Raw genomic sequence first — 24,745 nt, forward strand, 5'->3', positions numbered from 1 at the left:
GTTGGGAAAACTGGACAGCCACATGCAAAAGAATGAAACTAGACTATCTTACACCATACATAAAAATTAACTCAAAATGGATAAAGAATGTGAGACCGGAAACCATGAAATTCCTAGCAGAAAACATAGGTAGTAAGTGCCTTGATGTCAATCCTGGTGATGGTTTTTGGATCAAACTCCAAAAGCAAAGGCAACAAAAGTAAAAATGAACAAATGGGACAGCATCAAAGTAAAAAGCTTCTGTGTAGCAAAGGAAGCCATCAACAAAATGTAAACCTACAGAATAAGAGAAAATTTTTGCAGGTCACATATCTCATAAATGGTTAATGTTTAAAATATATGAAGAACTAGACCTAATTGTGAGACCTGAAATTATAAAAATCTTTGGTGTACTACTGTTAACTAAAGATGAATCTCCTTTGGTCTGTGACAGTTTCTTACTTAGTCTCTCTGTGTTTTTCATTATCTTGACAATTTTGAAGAGCATTTTGTAGAGTATCTTTTAATTTGGTTTTTCCAGATGTTTTTCACCTGATTAGAATGGGGTTTGTTTGGTATTTTGAGGGAAGAGAATCACACATGCGAAGTGCCTGTCTTATCACTTCCTCTCTGGGGTGCAAACCGTCCATACCACACCCCTGGTGGTATTCACTTTCACCACCTGATTAAACTGATTATTTCCAGGTCTCTCCACTGTGAAGTTATGATTTTTTTCCCTTTCCAGACTCTGAGTTCCTAAGTCCAGCCCACTCCATTTAAGCAGTGGGAATTAAGGTTTTTACCTTCTTGAGTGGGAAATGTCCACATGTAGATATATGTTATGTGGAATTCTTCTGTAAGGGACATTGGTGCCTTCTCCCAAGTTAATGATTTAATCCTTACTTATATCAGTATGAACTCATGTATATTTATTTTATACTTTGAGTTATAATTCAAATTGCTATATTATTTATTTAGCGTTCTTTTACACAAATTGTTCTAGTTTTGGCCATTGGGAGCTCTTTTGGATTGACTCTTCTGTTTGGTATGCTCATCTTTTTATATTTTTGAATACTCTCTCTTTGGCACTGTAAGATGCTCCAGGCTCATCTTGTCTTTTCTCTGCACCAGCCATAGACTCTACCATTTCCCTAAGGAGCAGTCAAGGTCTTTTGATTCCAGGTGTATGATTCTTTGCATGACTCACCCTTTTGACATTAAGGAAAAGAATACTCTAGCTCATAAGTAAAGATCAAAGCATTTTTCTAATTTGAATTACTGATTTTCTTCTCTTAATATTTTAGGTACGACTATTTTTCTTTATAGGTTTGAAATTTCATTTTATTTGTGTTTATTCACAAGAACAAAATGTTTTCACTAGGAAATTAGCTACTGACTCAACGTATCATTCGACTTTATGGAATAGAATATGCTCATCATATGTAGTTTTGAGGAATGAGGTTTGGTATTGGCCAAATAAACTACGAGTGTATTTTATGTTTTCCATGAATGTTAACCCTTTAGCTTAGTTCATTGTCAGGATCTATGTAAATTAGCCTAGAAGTTTGATTAGTAGTAGAATGAATGATTCTTTTTATAACACAAATATCTTTTTAAGTTTTGCTTTTATAATTTTAGAATGTATGAAACATATAGCTTTAGTTTAAAATAGCTGTGATCAAAGAAGTGTTCAGCAGTTTGGGATAGGAGAAATAGCATTTTCTTTGGAGTCAAGACACATGTATTTTAATCTTGCCTCTGTTTCTAACTTGCTAAGAGAAGTTTTTAGACTTCATAGATCTCAGTATTCTCATCTGTAAAAGAAGATTGGCCAAGACCTTTAAAGACATCCCCCACCACACACACACACCTTCGTAACAGCTTTATTGGGGTTTTAAGGTCCCTTTTGGCAATTCTCTGCTTTTTATTTATTTTTTATTTTTTTAAAGATTTTTATTTATTTATTCATGAGAGACACACACAGAGAGAGGCAGATACATAGGCAGAGACAGAAGCAGGCTCCTCACAGGGAGCCCGATGTGGGACTCGATCCCGGAACTCCGGGATCACGCCCTGAGCCAAAGGCAGATGCTCAACCGCTGAGCCACCCAGGCATCCCTCTGCTTCTTTTTATACTAGAATTTAAAAAGCCTGTGTGTGTGTGTGTGTGTGTGTGTGTGTGTGTGTGTGTATAAAATACTGGACTAGATCCAGTGCTACAGCATACATAGGCATTTGGTCTGGTTTATACTTAAAAGGGAATAGCATTGAGGAAAACTGCAGTATTGGGAAGAAAATCTTAGAGAAGTAAAATTCTCCTTATCTCCTTTAAAATTACGGCTTTCCCGCCCAGAATGTATAATTTTCCTTTAACAAGCTCTTAATAGTGATAAAGGTTTAGAAAGCTGCTATCTTGAAAGTTTGTAGTTCATATTTTATTAAGCAGACATGGCTTTCTCCATTCCTTGTTACACGCACCCTCCCTTTTTGAGACTTGTTTTTAAATTGATAGGCAGATAATTTCTCATCTTGTAAAGGAGAATCAGAGGAGGTTATCTCTATTTTAAATCTTCAATATCTGCTTTTATGGAGATGAAGAAGAGGGGGAAAAATCTCCATTCCTTGAAACTTGGCTTCCTGACAGCAATTTCCCAAGTTAGGGTGGGAGAGAGGGAGCATCATAGGACAAAGTGATATTTTGTACTGTTGCTTTGATTTGGTTTTACCCACGATATTTAATTTCTGTTGATTCGAAATAAAATCAAAGATACCATCCATTTTTTAAGTTTAAGAAAGCAGTGGGGTCACTCCAGATTGTAGATGGTATGTAGAGATTGAGGAACACTGTAATACATAATAAATTCTGGGGAGGATTGCCCCACTGGTCTCAGGATATGAAGATCATATGGAGGGTATGGGAAAAAAAGAATTCAGGTGATACCCTTGATGTTTATAAAAATATTGCAAACAATATTCTGTACTGTTTGGTATGCTCTGGCATTGCATTACTGTAGGGTTACTGTACATGTAGTATAGCATAGTATGCTATGTTACAGTTTTTTAAAACAATTTAGTTTATTTTTTTTAAGATTTTATTTATTTATTTGAGAAAGAGAGGGAGAGGGAGAAGCAGGTTCCCCACTGAGCAGAGAGCTTGATGTGGGGCTTGATCCCAGGCCCCTGGGATCATGACCTGACCTGATGCTTAACTGACTGAACCACCAGTAATTTTAGAACTAGTTTTTTAAGGTAGAAATTTTAAAGCTACTTAATTGATAACCCATAAAAATTATTGGACTTTATTATTATTATTTTTAAAGATTTTATTTATTCATAACAGAGAGAGAGAGGCAGAAACACAGGCAGAGGAAGAAGCAGGCTTCACGCAAGGAGCCCAATGTGGGACTCCATCCCGAGAGTCTGGTATCACCCCCTGAGCTGAAGGCAGATACTCAACTGCTGAGTCCACCCAGGCATCCCTTGAACTTTATTATTAATTAGTTTTATTTAAAGTTGTTAAGAACAGGGTGCCTGGGTGGCTCAGTCAGTCAAGCATCTGCCTTTGGTTCAGGTCATAATCCCAGGGTCCTGGGATCAAGCCCCACGTCAGGCTCTCTGCTCAGTGGGGAGTCTGCTTCTCCCTTTCCCTTGTGCTTCCCCCTGCTCCTGCTTTCTTTCTCTTTCTCTCTCTCTCAAATAAGTAAATAAAATCTTTAAAAATAATACAATTGTTAGGGGCGCCTGGGTGGCTCAGTTGGTTAAGAGTCCAACTCTTGATTTCAGCTCAGGCCATGATCTCAGGGTTGTGAGATTGAGCCCCATATCAAACTCTGTACTCAGTGTAGGGTCTGCTTGAGATTTTCTTTCTCTCTACCCCTGCCACTCCCCCTGCTTGCACTCGCTTATACTCTCTCTCTGTAAATAAACAAAGTCTTAAAAAAAAAAAAGTTAGACCTTTCTTTCATTGTGATAGGTAAAATAATATTCTCCTTAAGAACCTTGTTGAAACTGTGTTATTTATTCTGTCAGTAAATAGTTATTGAGAACTTACTTTGGGTTACATTCTTGAATTCATGACTTTCAAGTTCTACTCTCTTCTCCAAGCTTATTTCAGAATTCTTGCCAGATTAGATGCTTTCTGAATTCTCCATGAGTCTAGGTAGAATAGTGAGGATTTTGCTTCTCTTTTCTTTCATGAGTCCTGCAGAAACTTTAATAAACAGGCATACTTCAAACCTGCTATCAGGAATGGATGAATGTTTTTCTGATATTCTTCAATGAGAGACTGGAAAGGGTGGCAAGTTTACTTTCTTGGACTGCTGGGTTCAAGTTTATCCACTCGGTACTTGTTTCAGCTACAAATGGTAATTCAAGTTGTTGTGTTTTTTGTTTTTGTTTTTAATGTTGGTCACATATTCTTTACAACAACATAAGTATTACGTTTTTTAAAGTACTTGCAGATGGCTGGGTAAAACTTTTTTTTTTCATGGAAAGATATTTGTAAAGTATTTTTTTTAATTCTATGAGAAAAACATGGTTTTAAAGACATTGATAAGGAATAATCTGCCCTGTTCTCATGGCTGTTCTTCACTATACTGTAGGCTCTCATGAGAGAACATCATGAGATGTTCAATGAATAAGTGAATTGATCTGTATTTAAGGATATTGCTTACTTAGATGGCTCTATTTGCATGTTTTCAGCATTTTATTGTGAAAATCTTAAGGCTAAAGCAAAGTTAAAAGAATTTTGCAATGAACACCTATATATCCACCATCTAGATCCTGCCATTAACATTTTGGTATATTTGCTGTATCACACATCTATCCATCTATATATTTCTGTAGTCATTTATTAATTTATCTTATTTTTGGTACATTTCAAGGATTTTTCTGGACAATCATGGAAGCTAATCTATATTCAGGGACCATATTTGAATTGGTGAAAGAAAAAGTGATGAAGAGTCAGTTTTAGCTATCCGATGTAGCTGGATCACTGACCTCATATGGCATATATGGATAAACTATGATTTCTTGCTGATGTTTCTATGATTTTAATATTAAACATTTAGCATGATCTCCTAGTTCCTCACTTACTGACTGTTGTGATGGTACAAATGCTGATTGTGTATGTTAATACTGTAGCCATTACAAATGGCTTTAATGTGACTTCATAGGAAACTTAATTTTTCATGTCTTTTCTGGGTAGGAGTAGCTCACCGAAGCCAGAGCAGTGAAGGAGTCAGTTCTCTCAGCAGCTCGCCCTCCAATAGCCTTGAAACCCAATCTCAGTCTCTCTCACGTTCCCAGAGCATGGATATCGATGGGGTCTCTTGTGAAAAAAGGTAAAGTAAGCCAGTTTTCCAATAAGCTATTGGATTTATGGAAAGGGAAAGATTCAGTCATTCCAGTCCACTAATTCCAAGGGCCAGCCCAGAGATTTATGCCAGTCCTTAGCAAACTAGTGCGAGATCTATGAGATTTATAAGTCTTTGTATTATTCTGAAATATTCTTTATAAGTTTTTTTGGTTTTGGTATTGAAATATCTTTTATGAAATAATGGTATAAGCGGTAAAATATTTTTTTAAAAATTTTTTCCTGATGTCTTTATTTTGTACATACCATGTTGGCAAGTATATGTCAGTCCCTAAAAATGTCTTCAAAGTTTTACTGATCAGTGAAATTTAAAAGTTTGGAAGGGTACAGACAGGTAAGACACACACATCTTAGGAGCCTCAAGGTAAGGATGTCCTAGAGCAGAGTCTGTCTGTGCCATGAGTGGGTGATAGAGTGGCTGAGGTATTGATTCCTTTATTCCTTGAGCAGGCCAGGACTCCCCTTCCTTCCCAGGACCCATCTTCTCTGTCCTGAAGCAGCTCCCACGGTTTATGTCAGTGGACCAGACAAATACTATTTTCTATGTTTGTGATGATATGAAAAAGGTTAAGAAGCACTGGAATAGAGCTTCAGCACTTGCGGAGGTTGGGGTGAGGGCCAAATCAGAGATCACCTCACATTAGGTAAGAATTTAGAAAGGACTGCATTCTCAGGAAAAAGATCAAGTAGAAAAAAATCAACCCCACAGAGCAAAAAACAATCATGTTCTTATTACCTTTGCACTGAATAGATATATTTTTTAAAAATCAAGTCATCTCTGAAATTTCATGGCCAGTGGATGACTTCATATGGGTTTAGCACCTAGATTTACACTACTGATATAGTCTGAAAAGCCTCAAACTAAGACTACCATATACAATGGAGCCAGGCCTATACCTCCTATAAGGCATCTGGTAGAACTAAACATAAATCATCCATGTCTTCAGAGAATTTCCTTAGAAAAGCTTCCAAGAAGTGTGAGCTCATGGTCAAAAATCACAGAACACACTAGATAAAAGCCACTATGAGTAAGATACCACAGAATCAGGAACAACAGAATTATTCATCTAGAGATTTTTGGGTTTTGGAATTACCAGATACAGAGTACAAAATACATATGTTTAAATAAATTACAAAGGAATTGAAAACATAAATAAGGGGAAAGCAACTATGAAAACAACCAAGTACATTTGAAAAAGAACCAAACAGAATTTCTAGAAATGAAAAGGTACTTCAAATTGAAAACTTGATGTGAGAGTTAAAACAGTTGATTTGACATAGCTAGAGAATTAACACACTAAATAGTAGAGCTGAAGAAATTATCCAGAATGTATCACCAAGAGAAAAAGAGATGAAAACTATGCAAGATATTTAGAGATATAATGGACACACAGCCGATATATATACCTAATAGAAATATCAAAAAGAGAGAAAAGAGACTTAGAGCAATTCACCGCACCCTTCTTAATTCCATGTTTTTTCCTCTACTGGTTTGGAAGCCACTATCAAAAAAGATAAATAGCTAAAAATTTTTCTGGAGTCGATAAATGATATAAATTCTCTGATTTAAAAAAGCTCAGCAACTCACATGCTGATTAAACCAAGAGAAATTCATATCTGGACATTTTATAGTCAAATTTCCAAACATTGAAGACAAAAGATCTTTAAAGCGGCCAGAGAGAGAAAATAAATTATCTACCAAAGAACCATAATTAGATGAATGAGTGACGGAAGTCACACGGAGGAGTAAGTCTCAAAATGCTGAAAGTAAGTTAACTGTCCGCTAGGAATTGTGTACCCTGTGCACCTGTCTTTCAGGAGCAAGAGTGAAATAAAGACACTTATAGATTCAACAAACAAAAACAACCTGATAGTCTGCCACCAGAAGACTCCCCAACTTTGAACAAATGTAGTTGAAGAAAAAGGACAATGATCTCAGGGCTAATGTCTGAGATGCAAGCAGGTAGGATGAGTGAAGAAAATAATAAATGCGGTAAGTCAAAACAAACACTGGTGGTATAAAACTGTAGTAATGGTATATAAAATAATATTGGGAGAGAGAAGTTGAAAAATGAGTTAGATGTAACATGCCAGACAGCATAGCAGGGAAGCCAGAAGCAGGAGTGATTAGAGCTAGCTCTAAGGTCTCTGTACTTGAGAAAGGTGTGAAGATCCTGGCCCACTTTAGATTTTGAATTAAGGATACTTGATAAAATTTCAAGGGTAGCCACCAAAAGAACAGGAATAGAGTATACCTTCCAAACCAGTAAAGGGAAAATACAAAATGAGGGTTGGAAGTTGGGGGGATTTAAGTCAATTTAAAAGGAGGGAAGAGGGGAGGGGATCCCTGGATGGCTCAGCAGTTTGGTGCCTGCCTTTGGTCCAGGGCGTGATCCTGGAGTCCTGGGATTGAGTCCCACACTGGGCTCCCTGCATGGAGCCTGCTTCTCCCTCTGTCTATGTCTCTGCCTTTCTGTTTCTCTATCTCTCTCATGAATAAATAAATAAAATCTTAAATAAATAAAGGAGGGAAGAAACTTGTGTTTTATGAGTTTTAAAAAAGAGCACAAAATAAGAAGGTCGAAAGAAATGAAATTTGTCAGTAGTCACAGTAAATTACAGTGAAAAGGCTTAGATCGGGATAAAAACAAAACAGAACCCAGCTTTATCCTTGTTTACAGAAGGCACACCTGAAACATTAGGTTAGATAGATCTTCAATCTTTCATTGACTGTGAAAGAAAGGGACAAGATATTCCACACAAATATTAAACAAAAGAAAATTGAAGTAAATTAATACTCGTAAGTTAGACTTTAAGGCACAAAATATTATTAGAAATAAGTACTGTGTACTGTTTAATAGTAGGATATAACAGTTTCCAAAGTATATGCACTTGGTAATAGGACAGCAACAGCAATAAAGCACGTAACAGTAGAACTGAGGAGAAAGTGGCACATGATCATAATGGGAGATTTTAACCATCTCTTTCATCCATCAATAAATCGGAAGGAATGAGCATCAGTAAGCATATGAACAAATTAAACAGCACAGCTAAAGGATTGATCTAATTGACAGATACAGAACTTTGCACTCTGCAGTTGGAGAATACACATTCTTTCCTAATACTCAACAACCAGAGAGTTTCAGGAGGCAGCATGATACAGATCATGTTTTCTGATGAGGACATTAAATTAGATGATTAATAAAAGGAAAAAAACTTTTAAAAATTCCTTCATACATTTGGCAATTTTTAAAACAGAGCATGCTACAAAATCAGATCAAAGAGATCATAATGGGAATTTGAAAGAATCTAAAACTGAACAATAAGAAATATTTCAGGTTATGAGCTGCATGTTGTAGCTAAAGTGGTCCTTAGAAGAAAATATAAAGCTAAAATATAGATGAAACAAAGAAAAAGAATGTAAATAAGTATTGGAAATAAAAGACTCTTTCCCTGGATATGTGCATGGCCAACTGCCTCCTATTTGTATTCATGTGGCATTTCTCAGTGATGATCACCCCATTTAAAATGAAAAGGCCTACATTTACAATCTTTTTTCCTTAATTTTTCCATAGCAGTTATATGATGTTTTGCTTATTTATTATGTTATTGTTATGTTACCCTCTAACTAGAGGTTAGAGGTCTAATATTATGTTATTATATGTTACCCTCTAACTAGAAGGTAAGCTCCAAGACACAAGGATTGTTTTGTCTCTTTTGTTTGTTCATTGACCTCTCAGACAACTAGAACAATGCCTGCATAGAAAGGGGATCTCAGTAGTGCTTATTATTAAAAAAGAGAGTTCCATGCAAAAATATAAATATGCAACATGCAAATAAGCCTAGAATTTGGATGAAAATCAAATTTCTAGAAAAACCTAATTCTCCCAAAATTAACTCAAGAGGAAAGAGAAAACCTAAATGATCAAAAACCATGAAATAAATTGAATCGGTATTTTAAAATTTTCCAAAGCAAGCACCTTGCTCATGTAATTTTGTGGGCAAATTCTACTGTTCCAGTTATATACAAATTCTTCCAGATAATTTTTAAAAATAGGGAATACTTACCAACTCAGTTTACAAAGCTAATAAGACCTTAATATCAAAACCAGACAAGAATAATATAAAAGAAAAAAATTACATGGTAATCATGCTCATGAACATATTCGCGAAAGTCTTGAGATAGTGACAAATCAGATATTGTAACAGATAAAGAGCAGACAAAACTTCTGTGGGGCTGGATGCCAGGATAGTGGTTGCTGTGGGCTAGCGTGATTGTGAGTGGGAGGGTCATCAGGATGTTCTTGGGGTGCTGGTAATGCTCTGTTTCTTGATGTGGGTGCTGATTGAGTACATCAGTATGTTTCTTTTGCGAAGCTTTATTCAGCCAAACACATGATCATCTGTGGATAGGTCTGTACAGATATTTCAATTTTAAGTTTAGTTTAAAGTAATAATATAACATGAGTGACTTGGGTTTATCTCAGGAATGCGAGGGTGCAACATTAGTGAATCTATAAATATCATTCCCCACATTGTATATTAAAGAGAAAAACCATATAATCTTGGTAGTTGGAAAAGTTTGATAAAATTCAACATCAGTCCATGATAAGAATCTTCACGAACAAAACAGAAAGATACATCAGAGTTCAGCGAATATTCCACATGCTCTCCTGCATTTCCAGTTTTCTTTGCAGTTAGATTGGGGGCCAGGTGACTAGTTTTTGTCCAATAGACTGTGAGTGGAAGTGACATGTGTCACTTTTAGGCGAAGGCAGTTGAGCCGATGTTCCTCCTCCATCCCTCTCTTCTCTTGCTCCAGTGACCTTGGAGGCTGTGTATTGCAGATGGCATAGATTAAAGATGGAGTAAGGATGCTTCACTCTCACCAGACTTTGCGTAAGCAAGAAATAACCCTTATAGTATTAAGCCTCTAAGATTTCCAAGTGTGGTGTGTGTGTGTGTGTGTGTGTGTAACCACAGCATAGTTTACCTTATTCTGACTAATATGAAGGTCATCTCAAGAAATTACAGGAACTCTCATATTCAGGGGCGAGAAATTAGAAACACTCTCTTTAAAATCAGGAAATGATACAAAGATGGCTGCTATTTCTACGTCTGGTCAACACAGGGTTCCTACCCAGTGCAGTAAAACAAAAACAAAGATTAGAGTGGAAGAAATAAAAGTTATTATTTGGAGATGAAATTATTTTCTACCTAGTAAATCTACGTATAAGTAAACAAGTTGCTTTTAAGTGGTCTCTATCAGTTACATTACTATGGACTAGCAACAAGAAATTAGAGAACTTAATTTTTAAAAAGGTACCATTCACAGTTTCATTTAAAAATCTATGGTACCTAGGTATAAATTTAGCAAAAGAAGTGAAAAAGTTATGGAGAAAACTATAAAAGTCTATTGAAAGACCAGGGGCATCTGGGTGGCTCAGTTGGTTAAATATCTGATTCTTGATCTCGGCTCAGGTCTTGATCTCAAGGTCATGAGTTTGAGACCGCATTGGGCTCCTTGCTGGGTGTGGAGCCTACTTTAAAAAAAAGTTTGTCGAAAGACCTTAAAGAAGGCCTAAATAGTTGAAGAGAGACACTTGTCCATGGACTCTAAGATAATGATGTCATTTCTCCCCACTTTGATCTCTAGAGCCAATGAAATTCTAGTGAAAAATGCCAATAGCATTTTTAAGGAATCTGTGAAGCTGATTCTTAAGTATGTATGGAAGAGCAAAAGGCCAAGAATGGCTAAGACTCTGTTGAAGTAGGAGGGTAAGGTAGAGACATTGACCTAGCAGATAGCAAGGTTTATTGTGAAGTTTTAGCAAGTAAGATGGAGTGGTTTTTGTCTGGGGATAGGCAGATTATCCAATGAAACAGAAATGAATATCTAGAAAAAAACCCATACGTACATGGCCATTGGACCTATGAGAGGTGATTTCATATTTGTGTAAAAAGGATGGTCTTTTCCATAAATGATGCTGGGAAAATTAATGTGGGAAAAATATGTGTTTAACCAGATTTTTGTAATCAGGCTCCTATTGTATGTATACCATTTTAATATAATATGTATAGAAAATATGTTCTAATTTGCTTTTGAAAGTGAGTCTAAGAAAATGCCAACTTAGGAAAAATATTTCTAACAAGTAGGATAGACAGAATGTTTACATCCTAGTGTATGAAGAACTCTTAAAAGTCAATCAGAAAAAAAAAAAATGAACCTGTATTATTTTGTTTTCCTGGCTGATTTTGACTGATATTTGAGAACTTTTCCTCAATCAGGAGCTATGACATTAGGTGGATTTATAAAAGGTAAAAGCCTTATTTGTCTTTTATACTTAAAGCATGTCCCAGGTGGATGTGGATTCAGGAATAGAAAATATGGAGGTTGATGAAAACGATCGAAGAGAAAAGAGGAGCCTCAGCGATAAGGTTGGTAAGAGATGAAGCCCTTGCTTCTGTTTTTAGTACAGGTAATATAAACAGACACTCATTTCTTACATCTGTAGAGCTGATTAGAGTGGGCCGCCCCAAATCGACAAACCCTTTTTAAATGACTCTCTCTCTTAAAAAAAAAAAAAAAAAAAGACTCTCTTTCTTTTGAGGAGAAATGTATAGCCTAGATTGCTGTAATGGAAGGAGAGCTCACTTCTTTCATCTGGTCAGATCCTCCAGCAGTGACCTTGGTATCAGATCCATATTTCTACTAGTGAATTTGTTTGTAATGAGAATGAATTTAGCAGTAATATGAACAATTTCTGTTGGTCTTTTGTTTGAGTTACTCAAGTAGATCATCATATCTTTTGTAGTATTCTGCAGAAAATAGGTGGGAATTGAAGCAAGAAATCCCATACGTACATGGCCATTGGACCATTTTATGTGAAATCCAGTAGCACTTAGAAGTTCATTTACAAAAAAAAAAAAAAAAAAAGTTCATTTACAACAAGAAGTCTTTATATTTTGTTATCATCTGAGCTTAGTTCCCTATATTTAGCCAGAGAGGTATTCTGTTTTGGCGGGTGTCATGGTGTCTAACTGGTAGAGACAACTACATCACTTTCTGTGCAGTGAATTAGGAGTGTCCAGCAGCACATGGTGATGGTCATTTGTTGGACTGTGGTCTTCTAATGGCATGATGCTCTATTTTGTAGAGTTCTTGCATGTTTACAGAGTTCTTTTATATATATGATGTTTTATCTGTGACAAAAACTAGTGGGTAACATTAAATTATGGAACATTTTTTGGATGAAAATTAGTTATATGCTAATGTTAACCTGATCCTTTGGCATTCAGAAAAGTAAACAAATAGGATTAATAGATAATGCCCCTACTCTTTTATCCTCCCCCTGTATTATAACCTCATGAAACCTCCATGTTGTAACTTTGAAGTCATAGTATCAAGTTTATTTTTCCCAAAATCAGTGGGTGAACTACTGTATGCATTTCTAAAATATCCTCACTAGTAAATGAATTATTAAAATTAACCCCTAAATCTTCTTCCTCACAAGGAGCCTTCCTCGGGTTCTGAAGTATCTGAAGAACAGGCCTTACAGCTGGTCTGTAAGATCTTTCGTGTCTCCTGGAAGGACCGGGACAGAGATGTCATCTTTCTTTCTTCTCTTTCTGCACAATTTAAGCAGAACCCAAAAGAAGGTAGGAATCTAGCTTAGCTGTTAAATGATAACAAGAATGTAAGAGCCTTTGTCCTTCTTTGTTACCCACATTCACTTTCTCTTGCTTTGGGGTTGTATTTTTGAATACAGAGATCATTCTTGATGAGGACACTGCTGTTGGGCCACTTTCCACTCTCTTATCGATGATTTTTTTTTATCTTGCATGATTTCTCTAGCAGAAAACTATATAAATACGTTAATGGTCTCTATTGTTTCAGAGTTGAAGTTATTAATGTCTCTAATAAAATAGGAGTGTACCAGGCGGTCTCCTGGGATCCTGCAAGAGGTCCTCTGTATGACCTGTACTTGTTTTAAGTGCCTGTCAGGTCATGTGTAGACAGTGGAGTAAATCCGTTTTATTAAATTGCTTAGCAGGATAGAACATATTGATATTTTGCTGTGTTTCCAGGATACTATTTTAAGAAGCTACACTAAACCACACTTTTATAATGTAATAAAACTTTCAGCAAGATACCAGCATTACAGGGCACTATCACTTTTCTTTACAGAAGTCGTTTGGAATGCAGAAGAGGTAAGGGTGGTATGCTGTAGTGTCCATTTGCATACTACTAGAATATAACCCTGATGGCAGGGATTTTTGTCTGTTTTGCTTGCTGATTTATTCCTGGTACCTAGAAGGATGCCTTGCATTTAATAATCCTTCAATAGATGTACTTTAAATGAGCGAATGAAAAGGAGATCATCTTTCCCTTTTTTGTGCTATCCATCTTCCCAGACAGAAAAAGTCCCCTATGTTTCTGGCAAATGGATAGTTTACTTTTGATTTTACTAGGATCTTCTTATTAACTGGTTGTACATATGAGCCTAGCACCCATGTATTTAAAAGCCTGCCACTAAAAAAAGAATAAAAAAATAAAAATAAAAGCCTGCCACTTATTGTTATTCTTTTTTTTTTTTTTTTTAAATAACAGCTACTTTTTTTTCTTTTAAGATTTATTTATCCTGGAGAAAGTGAGAGAGTAGAGGGAAGGGCAGAAGAAGAGAGGGAATCTTTAGCGGACTCCACACTGAGCACAGAACCTGATGCGGGGTCTGATCTCATGACCCTGAAATGTGACCAGAGTCAAAATCAAGAGTCAGACATTTAACCAACTAAGCCCCCCAGGTGCCCCCTTATTGTTATTGTAAACCTTAAGATTCTTTTTTTTTTTTTTTTTAAGAATTTATTTATTCATGAGAGACACACAGAGAGAGAGAGAGAGAGAGAGGCAGAGACACAGGCAGAGGGAGAAGCAGGCTCCATGCAGGGAGCCCAATGTGGGACTTGATCCTGGGTCTCCAGGATCATACCCTGAGCTGAAGGTGGCGCTAAACCGCTGAGCCACGGGGCTGCCCAACCTTAAGACTCTTTAAATCTGTCTTGTACATATGTAAGTGGGAGCCAAATCAGATAAGATTTATATGTGTTACAGCTCTTATTTATTTAGTGAAATTTAAAGGGTATCTAGGGCACCCGGGAGGCTCAGTTGGTTAAGCATCTGCTTTCAGCTCAGGTCACGATCCCAGGGTCCTGGGATTGAACCCCACATTGTATCAGGCTTCCTGTTCAGCAGGAAGTCTGCTTCTCCCTCTCCTCCTCCCCCCTGCTCATGCTCTCCCTCTCTCTTGCTATCTTGCAAATAAATTAAAATCTTAAAAAAAAATTAAATAAAAATGTATCTAAAGAGCTACAATAAGGCATTTGGGAACTTTAAAGAAGGAAGAAGTTAGAAAATAGAATTTGCTCCAAAAAGCCAGATGGTGACTAGATATTAGACCCTTCATAAAATATTTTGAACCTCCCATGTAATAGTTTTACTGTATATAAGACGTATGTAGGCGAAGAAATGTCAACCCGGCTTTATTTCTAGTATCATAAATGAATGCCTGTAGCTAGGAGTAGCTTCTTTTTGCAGTTAATATATATCAGCAGTGATACTCGTTGGGTGCACTCCAGATTTTCTTTCTTTTTTTTTGTTTTAAAGTAAGTTTTTTATTTTGGAATACTTTTAGATTTTTAGAAAAGTTTTAGAAATAGTTTAAGGAGTTCCGTATACCCTTTACTCAGTTTCCCTAACACTGACATCTTATGTAACCATAGTGTATTTGTCAAAAGTGAGATATTACCATAACCTGAGCTCAGAGTTCATGTGGATTTCACCAGGTTTTCTTTTCCTTTTTTTTTTTTTTTTTTTTAAGATTTTATTTTATTTATTCATGAGAGAGACATAGAGGCAGAGGCAGAGGGTGAGGAAGAAGCAGGCTCCATGCAGGGAGCCCAATGCAGGACTCAATCTTGGGACTCCAGGATCATGCCCAGATGCTGAACCGCTGAGCCACTCAGGGGCCCCCAGGTTTTCTATTAATGTCTTTTTACTGTTCCAGAATCCAATCCAGATACCCCATTGAACCTCTGGTTCAACTTGGCTGATTCAAGAACTATGTATATAAAGAACCATGTGTAACCTCTTCTTTATTCTCCCTTTCCAACAGTGTTCTCTGATTTTAAGGACTTGATTGGCCAGATTTTAATGGAAGTGCTAATGATGTCTACGCAGACTAGAGATGAAAATCCATTTGCCAGTCTGACAGCCACATCACAGCCAATTGCAGCAGCAGCTCGGTCACCAGACAGGAATCTAATGCTCACTACTGGCTCTAACCCAGGAACAAGCCCCATGTTCTGTGGTGTGGGTTCCTTTGGTGCCAGCTCTTTCTCTAGGTTAGTGCGGTTCCTTTTGCACATCTATTTGGTAGTAAAACAGCCATGAATTATGTAAGAGAAGGGACTGCTGGCTCACAGGCCTTTGTCAGGTTGTGGTATGTGTTCTTTCTGGGTGGGTGCCTCTAGTCATGGCTGAAGGTCTTGTCTTTTCCAGATTGGTTTGTTTGGCTTCCCATGGTTTGGCTTTCAGTAAATTTTAGAAACAAATGACTGTATACAGTACATTATTCTTTGGAAAGATGGCTTTCTCATACTGTAAATGCAGCCTCTAGATCACTATGGTAATTAGATTATAACTAGTTTGATGAGTATCTGAAAGATTTGTACACTTGAATGCTTAGAGATACGAAGTGTCATTGTGCTGTTCTTTAAAAGCTTGATATTTTCCGTTTTAGATATTTACCTCAAGTTTTTCTTCATTTTTCTCTTCTTTCCTCTCTTTCTCCACTGATTTAGCCTCTATGAAACTAGCCCAGCTCCCAGTACAAGTTTCTGGAGCTCGGTGCCAGTGATGAGTCCATCCTTTGCCTCCCCCCCTGCCCGTGTGGCTGGCCAGATGGTTGTGCCCTCCATTTCCCTCAGCCCGCATGGTGGCATGGCCTCTGGAACTGCCACAGGAAGCCAGCCCTCCTCTCCACGGTATCGCCCCTACACTGTCACCCACCCGTGGGGGTCTTCGACTTCTCCTACCCCGCGATCCCCAGGCATCTCCATTCTGTCCAGCTCGCCCAGCCTCCCTGCCCTTGCTAGTAGCCCTCAAGCGGTTCCTGCCAGCTCTCTCAGACAGAGACCCAGCAGCCTGGGGCCCCCTTCAGTGGCCGCCTCACCCAGTGCCGTGAGCAGACGTCCCTCATCCCTAAGGATCTCTCCTAGGTATTTATTCAGCAGGAGAGCTGGGTGTGAGTTTGCAGTGCAGGGAGAGGCGATTAACTCTGTTTGGAAGAACCTGGTGTGTGACGCTGACCTCAGTTACATGTGTTTTTCTGTTTGGGTTATTAACCTGTGTGTCTAACTAGTTTGGTAGGCTTGTGCCCCGAGTCCATGCTTCTGCCAGGCTTCGATAACAGTAGAACGTGTGGGTGTTCCGCTGTGTGTCCCTTACTCTGTTCTTACCCCTCACTCTTCCTCCTTCCTGTACAAAAAAAAAAAAAAAAGTCACTTCATTTTGTGAAATCTAGTTCATGTGTCATTCTTTATTACAAATGAATTCCAGAGGCTGTGGGCAGTTTGTATTTGAGAGTTGGAGCTCACAGGAGCACTCTTCAGCTCTTTGTATTGTTGTCAATCAGAGTCAAAATGCAGTCAGCCCAAAGGGTGGTGGGAGTGGGTCTGGGCCCTTGTCCCTTACCTCTGATCACTGGGGATGGACCAGTGTTTGTGCCTTGACCCTTTGATTTGAGCCTCTTAGAAAGAAGCAGTAGCAGAATTCTACTAACCCAGGGCCGCCCCTGCCTCCCCTCTGCAATGTACCTGTGCATTTTTGTCATTGAGGTGAATTATTTTTCTGCATGTCAATAATTAGAACTTTTAGCATAACATTTAATTAAAAAGAGACAGCAGTTACAAAAGCTTTTCCACCTCTTGTTTTTCCTTTGTTCCCTGATGACCTTTTTTGCTTTTGTTGTGGTAGTATGTACGACAATCCTTTCTCCTTCCTCTTCCTCGCACTTTCTGGCGACAGTAGTGATGAAGATGAAGAAGATGATGATGATGATGATGATGGTGATGATGAAGGTGGTGGTGGTGGTGATGAGTTTTCTTGTGTCCAGTTTGGGTCCAGGTATCAGAGGAATGGAGTCTTACCCCTGCATGTGCATAGTGCATAGGTGCTTAGGAACTAACTTTTATAAGCCCTCATTTAGGGGCGTGCTTGGAATCTAAACAGGATAGGGTCAGATGGGACAGCCTGGAGAATCAAGATGTGGGGAACTTGCATGTACCGAGGTATTAGGACTTTATCATGGGGAAAAGTGGCATATAGGAAAATCTTCATTGTTGTTGCCTGGTAAGTTTGGAGGAAAACTTATGTGTAATCATTTGTCAGAAACACAAACAACAAATTAAAGATAAGTCATCAAGCTCACCCACCCTAAGATCTGAAATGAGGGACCCTTCATTTATCTGTTGCAAGTGTCCTTGCGAGCTGCCAGATATGAGCAACATGTGAGCAACATGTACTCTGTGGGGCATGTTTTCTTATGTACAGTTGCATGGATTGCTGCTACTTAGGAATGGCAGAGGGACTGGGATCATGCGTGCATATGTGTGTCTTTTTTCCCCCTATCCTCCAGCTCAGTCAGACAATCTGTTGAACAGTGTATGGGGCCATCCTGTCTGTTATTCTGCTTTTACTTCTAACCTTAAATTTCACTGATTACCTCCTTGACCTCAGTGAAGCTAGACCCCTGTTTAGATGGCCTTTGGAATGATAGTAGAGGCTAAAACTTAGTTCATGACGCTGCTGAATGTTTCTCCCTGAAACCCATCTGAAAAAAGACTGCTTGGGTTTTCTAGGTGACTTTGGGCAAGAAAATTTAATAGCACCTTCTATCTGAACCTCTGACTCAGTGTCTTACGATTTTGCTCTTAAATCGAAGTTTCCACTGGACTCATTTGGTATTTGTGCCCAGCAGCTCTGTTCAAAAATAACTGCAGGCTATAAATAGAGACGGCAGTAGGAGTTAGGTACACTTCATTAAATTTGACAGTGTTCAGAAGAATCATTAGAGTATATAAAGAGAGAAAGGAATGTTGGTATAGGGTTGAATATTGATTCAGGAAGGTTGATATTTGTATTAGGTTGAACATTATATTACTGTTTCTCAAGTAAATTTCCCAAAGGTAGAAGTGTCTTTTTCATGTAGGTAAAATCCTACTGCACAATTGCAGTAATGCAGCAGGCATCCTTTAGGAATCAATTTCCATAAATGATAAAAGTGCTTTGTTATCTGTTTTACTGTAAATTATGAGAGAAAGGCTTTCTCTCCCTGGCCTATTTAATTCTAGCTCTCTCACAAAGATACCAGATTGTGTGCTGCTTTTTACTAGCACTAGACTCCTAGCATCTCAGGCTTGTCTCTGATCTAGATGCTATAGCTACACGGAGAAATAACTGTGTATAATAGCTCCAACTACTTACTGAGCATCGTGTGCCAGATCCTGTGCCAGCACTCTGTATACGTTATCCCTTTATCATCACAGCAGCCCTCTCAGTTACTGTAAGGAACCTGGGGGGACAGGAGGTCAGTCACATAACAGTATGTGGCAGGGCCTGAGTCCAGAACTTACCTGCTTCATCACCACACTGTGCTCCCAATGGGACCCGTGTTGTTCTCGTTCCTTACTGGTTATTTCACTGCCGAGTGTTTATGCATGTACCCTGTTCCTTGGCAAGAAAGTACCAGTATTTTACTCGGTAATTACAAAATTCCATTCAGTTGGCAGGTCCTTTGCTGGCTGTTAAAATGGAATCTGATCTATCTAGATTTTGGCAACTTACAGCTTTTGAATAACTACCGAGCAGAATGTAAGAGGATGTGTAAAAATATATAACTGAGTAAGCAAATAGAGGGGAACTCAAGAATGCATGCAGAGTTAGAACAAAGAAGAGGTCACCAAAAATTTTGTTAATTTGAGTGATAAGGAAATAACAGTTATTTTCATTCCCCCTTTCTAATCGATCTTCCCAGTATTTTATTTGCTTTGAAGTAAGCAATTTCAACACTTAGTTAGCTCTTGCCCCAGTAAGATTGATGTTGTGGAAGATCAACAGGGGTCGCATCTGGCCCTTCCTGCTAGCCTGGTGGAGTTGATATGTTACAAATGTTTTTGGAAGTAGTTGGGACATAGGTTTATATGTTAATTATCTATAGTGGAGATGAGAAGGATCTATTTAAAAAAAAAAAAAGATTTTATTTATTCATGAGAGACACACAAAGAGAGAGGCAGAGACATAGCCAGAGGTAGAAGCAAGCCTCCTGCAGGGAACCTGATGTGGGACTTGATATGAGGACCCTGGGATCACGACCTGAGCCAAAGGCAGATGCCTCAACCACTGAGCCATCCAGGTGCCCCAAGCAGGATCAATTTAAGAAAGGTAGAACTCTAATTCCTGCACCTGTGACGTTTTATAGCCCTTTGTGAAAAGAGTTATATGAATTATAAGGATTGATTTGTTGCAGGAGTGGAATGAGCGAAGTGAGAGAATCATCTTGTAATAAAGATACCATAGCATTTACCCTGAGGAAATTTTTTCGGAGTTGTCTCCTAGGAAATTGATGACGGGAAAGAAATCTGTTTTTAGCTGCTTATAGATACTTCACTGAAGGAGGTAGAATCTTGTATGTAGTGAACCTGTGTTAATAGAGAAAGGAAAAATTAGCAAATAGTGAAAAAATGTTAACATTTACCCTGTTTCTGCTGCTCAGTACTGCTTGGAGATGTGGAAAGAGTCCCACCATATGTGTCTCCACATCATCCAGGGATGTTCCTGCTCACACAGAGTAAAAACCAAAGGCTTGCCCTGGTGCACAAGACCCTTTGTGTCATGTACACACACATGCACACGTGTATACAACATGTGAGCATTCCTCCTTTCTGACCTCACTTGGCATATTCCCTGCTGCCTTGGGCCGTTGAACAACTGCCCTCAAGATAGCTGCATGGCTTGCTCCCCTGATGCCCTCGGATCTCGTGTACACACCATCTTAACACACCATCTTACCAGAGGATCGTTTTACACTTTATATAAAGTACACATGCATACTTACTGCCCATCTCTGTTCCATGCTCTGCTTTTATTGTTCTTCATAGTATTCCTGTATTGTTTTGGACTGTTCCCCCCGTCTAGAATGTAATCACCGTACCAGCAAGCTCTTGATCTGTTCCATGCATTGTGGTGCCCCCTGGCCTCCCCCCACCTCCCCTAGAGCCAACAACAGTGCCGGGAATACAGAAAGCACACTGTGAACATTTGTTCAATGAATTTACTTTGCTTGAACCTGCACAGCTCTGACTTTGCCTTGCATGGAGAAAACACAAAATTCTGGAGCCTGCATTCAAAAAAATGAGTTAAATAGGAGAGAAATTATTCATACCATTATAGAAGAAATTAAACTGTGATGGAATGCTTTCAAGGAATTCGTTTTCTTGGTGCATTATCAAGTGGGATTCAGTGTGCACAGATCTAATGCATATTCGGCTCCCTAGGATGATTTTCACTGTTTTCACAAGACTTCAGGTATATTTCTATTATGCAAAGTAATCAGTTTATTAAATTGGACTATTGATGTAGTTATCAGAAAATGGTTCACAAATTCTTCCCAAAGGAGGTAGAAGTTTGTGGATACTCATAAGATTTGAATATGACATATTTCCAATGCGGTCTCTCCTTTGTCACAGTTGTAAAAGCATCATGAATTTTGTAATAACTTGTTTAGGAAAAAAATGAAATGTTCTTTTAAAACTTTAAGAATGTTTATCAATAGCATGAACATAGACACACAAACATGACACCACTAACTCCTCCAGTGTTGCATGCAAAATCATGACTCCAACGCTTTCTCTTTGAACCTAAAGATCCTTGTGTGTTTTGATCACTGAGACCTGTATGTAGCGCTATCGAGACTGGATGCTTTTCGTGCTAGGGGATCATGATTTTCTTGAGTACCTCTAGGACCAATCCTCTGATTTGTAATCTCTGGATAGATACTGCAGTTTACTCTATATTTCCTATTTGGTTAACTTTTATTTTATCTTTTAGTCTTCTTCTGTTCTTGAAAGTCAACTGAAGTGTTGTTTGGTGTCTGACAGATGATCACCAAAATATATCAACTCCTTTTAGCTTTGAAAATTCTCTGATATGTTCTGGGTGCCTTCCATTGCATCACCTGGTATGAGACAAGCAGTTTTCCACATACATTATCACTTTTCACGTCTTGGTGAAACAGTTATGCATATACCTCACTTGGCTTTGAGGTGTTCACATTTAAGTTAAAATTCAGTGGGATGTGTTGCCTAAGATTGGAGTGTATTTTCAGTGCGTGAGCAGCCACCATGTAAGCATGCTGACTTCGTGCCAATGTTCCTAAGCTGGCTGTGGGTACTGACCCCTGCAGTTGGCAAGGACCTGTTGACATCAAATGTAGGACACTTTTTATTTCAGAAATGTAAAAATGAAAAAAAAAAAAAAAAAGAAATGTAAAAATGTGAAAAATTTGGGCTTTATTATCAAGGAAATGTATAATTGAAATTTTCATTTTAAACGTGAGGAGGATCTGTTTTCATTGTCTTCTGTTAAAATTAACCTTAGTTACGTCTAGGTAAAGCCTGTGTTGGTCAAGTTTGTCTTGAAGTTCAGTAAATAATGTAGTCACTGGGTTGCTAACGTCAGACAGAAGAGGAAAGGATCACAGATAGCTTGAAACTGAAATTGTGCATTAAAGAAAATCTCTCTTTCCCCTTTCTGCTTTTGGGGATTCACCACACCTCTCATATTTGTGGGTGAGTTTTTCTGTTTTGTTCTCATGCTTTTTTCTCCCTCCTGTGCTTTCTTCTCTCTTCCCTTCTTCAGTCAGACCTTTATTTTATTTTTTTTTATTTTACTTATTTATTCATGAGAGACCGAGAGAGAGAGTCAGAGACACAGGCAGAAGGAGAAGCAGGCTCCATGCAGGGAGCCTGATGTGGGACTCGATCCCAGGTCTCCAGGACCACACCTTGGGCTGAAGGCGGCGCCAAACCACTGAGCCACCTGGGCTACCCACTGTCAGACCTTTAGAACAGATTGTAGGAATTCAGATTTAGCTAGACTCTGGCCTGAAAGCCTTGGAAGTAAAACTAACACTGTTTTCATCTTTTTAATTTTAATATCACACTTCCCTTTTTTTTTTTATTAAAGATTTTATTTATTTATTCACGAGAGACACACAGAGAGAGAAGCAGAGACACAGGCCGAGGGAGAAGCAGGCTCCAATGCAGGGAGCCCAACATGAGACTCAATCCCGGGTCTCCAGGATCATGTCCTGGGCTGAAGGCTGCAGTAAATCGCTGAGCCACCCGGGCTACCCAATATCATATTTTCATTTCAAGGTCAATTATATATCCAGTTGACCCTTGAACAACATAGGTCCACCAATTAGTGGATTTTTTTTTCAATAAATACGATGTAGTACTATAAATGTATTTTCTTTCCTTACAATTTTCTTAATAATATTTTCTCTTCTCTAGTTTAAGAATAATACTTAAGAATAAACTGTAAGAATACAGCACATAATAGGAATACAAAATACATGCTAATCAACTACTATGTTCTTAGTAAGGCTTCTGGTCAACAGTAGGCTATTAGTAGTTAAGTTGTGCGGGAATCAGAAGGTAAATGCAGTTTTCAGTGGCATGGAGGTGACACCTCAATCCCTATGTTGTTCAAGGGCCAACTGTATTTTTTTTTTTAATTCTAAGGTCAGTTATGTATATATTCCAGAATTAGTTAGGTATATCTATGCACTTACCTGCATAACATATTGCTAATAGCTCAATCTCTATTAGTCCTATTGGTTTCTAACCTTTAACTGACTGCCCCAGTTGAAGTAGGTATAGGTCTTTCAAGTTCATGATATTCTTTCCATCCTTTATCATCTTTCATATATAATTTTTTGGCTACATTTGTTTCTCATTTCCTTTTCATTTCAAAATTCCTAGCCTTTCCCTGTGCCATGATTACTCTCTTTGTATCTTTTGTGTATATCAAATACATTTGTGAGTTAAACATTAGATTTGATATGCGACTTGTTGATGGTTGATCTAAACTTTAATTTCCTCACATCTAATCCTGGAGATAATGTTTGGCTTTGGTCTCAGTGAATAGTTATTACTAATCATAATGCTTCATGTCGTATCCTGCTTATATTTTACAAAGCACTTCCATTTGGTTTCATGTAAGCCTAACTGCAGAGGAGATGAAGTTCTAGGTTCAGGTAATAAGCAAGCAGTACAGCTGGGGTAGGACCCGAGTTTGGATACCCCTATACATGATTTTCATTTTGTTTGTGTTTGCTGTACTACTTTGCCTTTTTCACTGAAAGTTTTGGAAAGGTCTGTGTTAATAACAAATATCTTTATGTCTCCTTCTATAACTGGACAGTTTCCCTTTTTTGGTCCTATTGCCAAATGCTGGATGAAGGCTTTTGAGATTATGCCAGAAGTCATGAGAAGGGGTTCTTTGGTTAGTCCTTATAACCTTACTCCTGATGAGTTTGATGGACAGCAGTAGCATAGTCTGGTTTCAACCTGCAAGCCTGCCTGAGTGAAGCTGCCTGGCTTGGTTGAAGTACACGTGCTGTCCCTCTAAACACCTAGCCCATAGTAACCCTTCATAGTCCTCCTGGCTTTGTAAGTTGCCATTCCCACTAAGATAAGATGTTGGGTTTCTGATCCAACTCTCTTCTTAGGTGAATGAAATGTTTACTAAAAGTTACTGTTACTGGCTTGGAGCAGAGGAGATGAGTAGTCAGCTCCAACCTTGGCTGCATGGATGTCTGTGCTTTGTCGTGGGTGCGGGGACCCTAACAGGCTTTCTGCTGCAGAAACTCAAACTCGATCACATATAATTTGTTGAGAAGGGGTAAGAATCATCAGTTTTCTTTTCTCTTCTCCAAAGTTTGGGAGCCTCTGGTGGGGCAAGTACTTGGGATTCCTACAGCGACCATTTCACCATTGAGACCTGCAAGGAGACAGACATGCTGAACTACCTCATCGAGTGTTTTGACCGAGTGGGAATAGAGGAAAAAAAAGCACCAAAGGTAATATGAACTAGATCCATTTAAAAACCCGCAAGAACCTGGTTATTTTTTGGATCAATAATCACTACCCCCCACCCCTGCCATAAGGAACATTCCTTCATTTATTCAGTCAGAAAGATGGTCATCCAGCATGTGTTATGTGCTAGGCACTGTGCTAGGAGCTCAGGGTGAACAAAACATCAGTGAACGA

At 38.3% G+C, this 24,745-nt stretch overlaps 1 protein-coding gene and 1 long non-coding RNA gene across 6 annotated transcripts in view; one reads left to right on the forward strand and one right to left on the reverse strand.

Moving 5' to 3' along the window:
* The window catches only part of UBE4B (ubiquitination factor E4B), a 124,589-nt gene that overhangs the window by 50,576 nt on the left and 49,268 nt on the right, over positions 1–24,745 (forward strand). The window contains exons 1-8 of one of the 4 annotated variants that reach the window (XM_038537947.1): positions 5,184–5,321; positions 10,176–10,252; positions 11,704–11,791; positions 12,868–13,012; positions 15,526–15,754; positions 16,214–16,630; positions 17,388–17,537; positions 24,414–24,555. In XM_038537947.1, the coding sequence (XP_038393875.1) occupies positions 11,705–11,791; positions 12,868–13,012; positions 15,526–15,754; positions 16,214–16,630; positions 17,388–17,537; positions 24,414–24,555 (1,170 nt within the window). In that variant the 5' untranslated portion in view covers positions 5,184–5,321; positions 10,176–10,252; position 11,704. Of the gene's footprint in view, positions 1–5,183; positions 5,322–10,175; positions 10,253–11,703; positions 11,792–12,867; positions 13,013–15,525; positions 15,755–16,213; positions 16,631–17,387; positions 17,538–24,413; positions 24,556–24,745 lie in introns of those variants that run through there. The other 3 variants (XM_038537944.1, XM_038537945.1, XM_038537948.1) reach the window with 3 other exon arrangements.
* Positions 17,276–24,490, reverse strand: LOC102153284. 2 transcript variants are annotated; one of them, XR_005359900.1, is made up of 4 exons: positions 24,275–24,490; positions 19,996–20,110; positions 18,897–18,984; positions 17,276–17,562 (listed from the first exon to the last, which is right to left on the reverse strand). It is a non-coding gene; the product is annotated as an uncharacterized LOC102153284 (long non-coding RNA). The 2 variants fall into 2 exon arrangements; XR_005359901.1 differs by lacking the exon at positions 24,275–24,490 and adding an exon at positions 20,527–20,633.

The sequence above is a fragment of the Canis lupus genome, chromosome 5 (genome assembly GCF_011100685.1).
Source record: "Canis lupus familiaris isolate Mischka breed German Shepherd chromosome 5, alternate assembly UU_Cfam_GSD_1.0, whole genome shotgun sequence".
Lineage (NCBI taxonomy): Eukaryota > Metazoa > Chordata > Mammalia > Carnivora > Canidae > Canis > Canis lupus.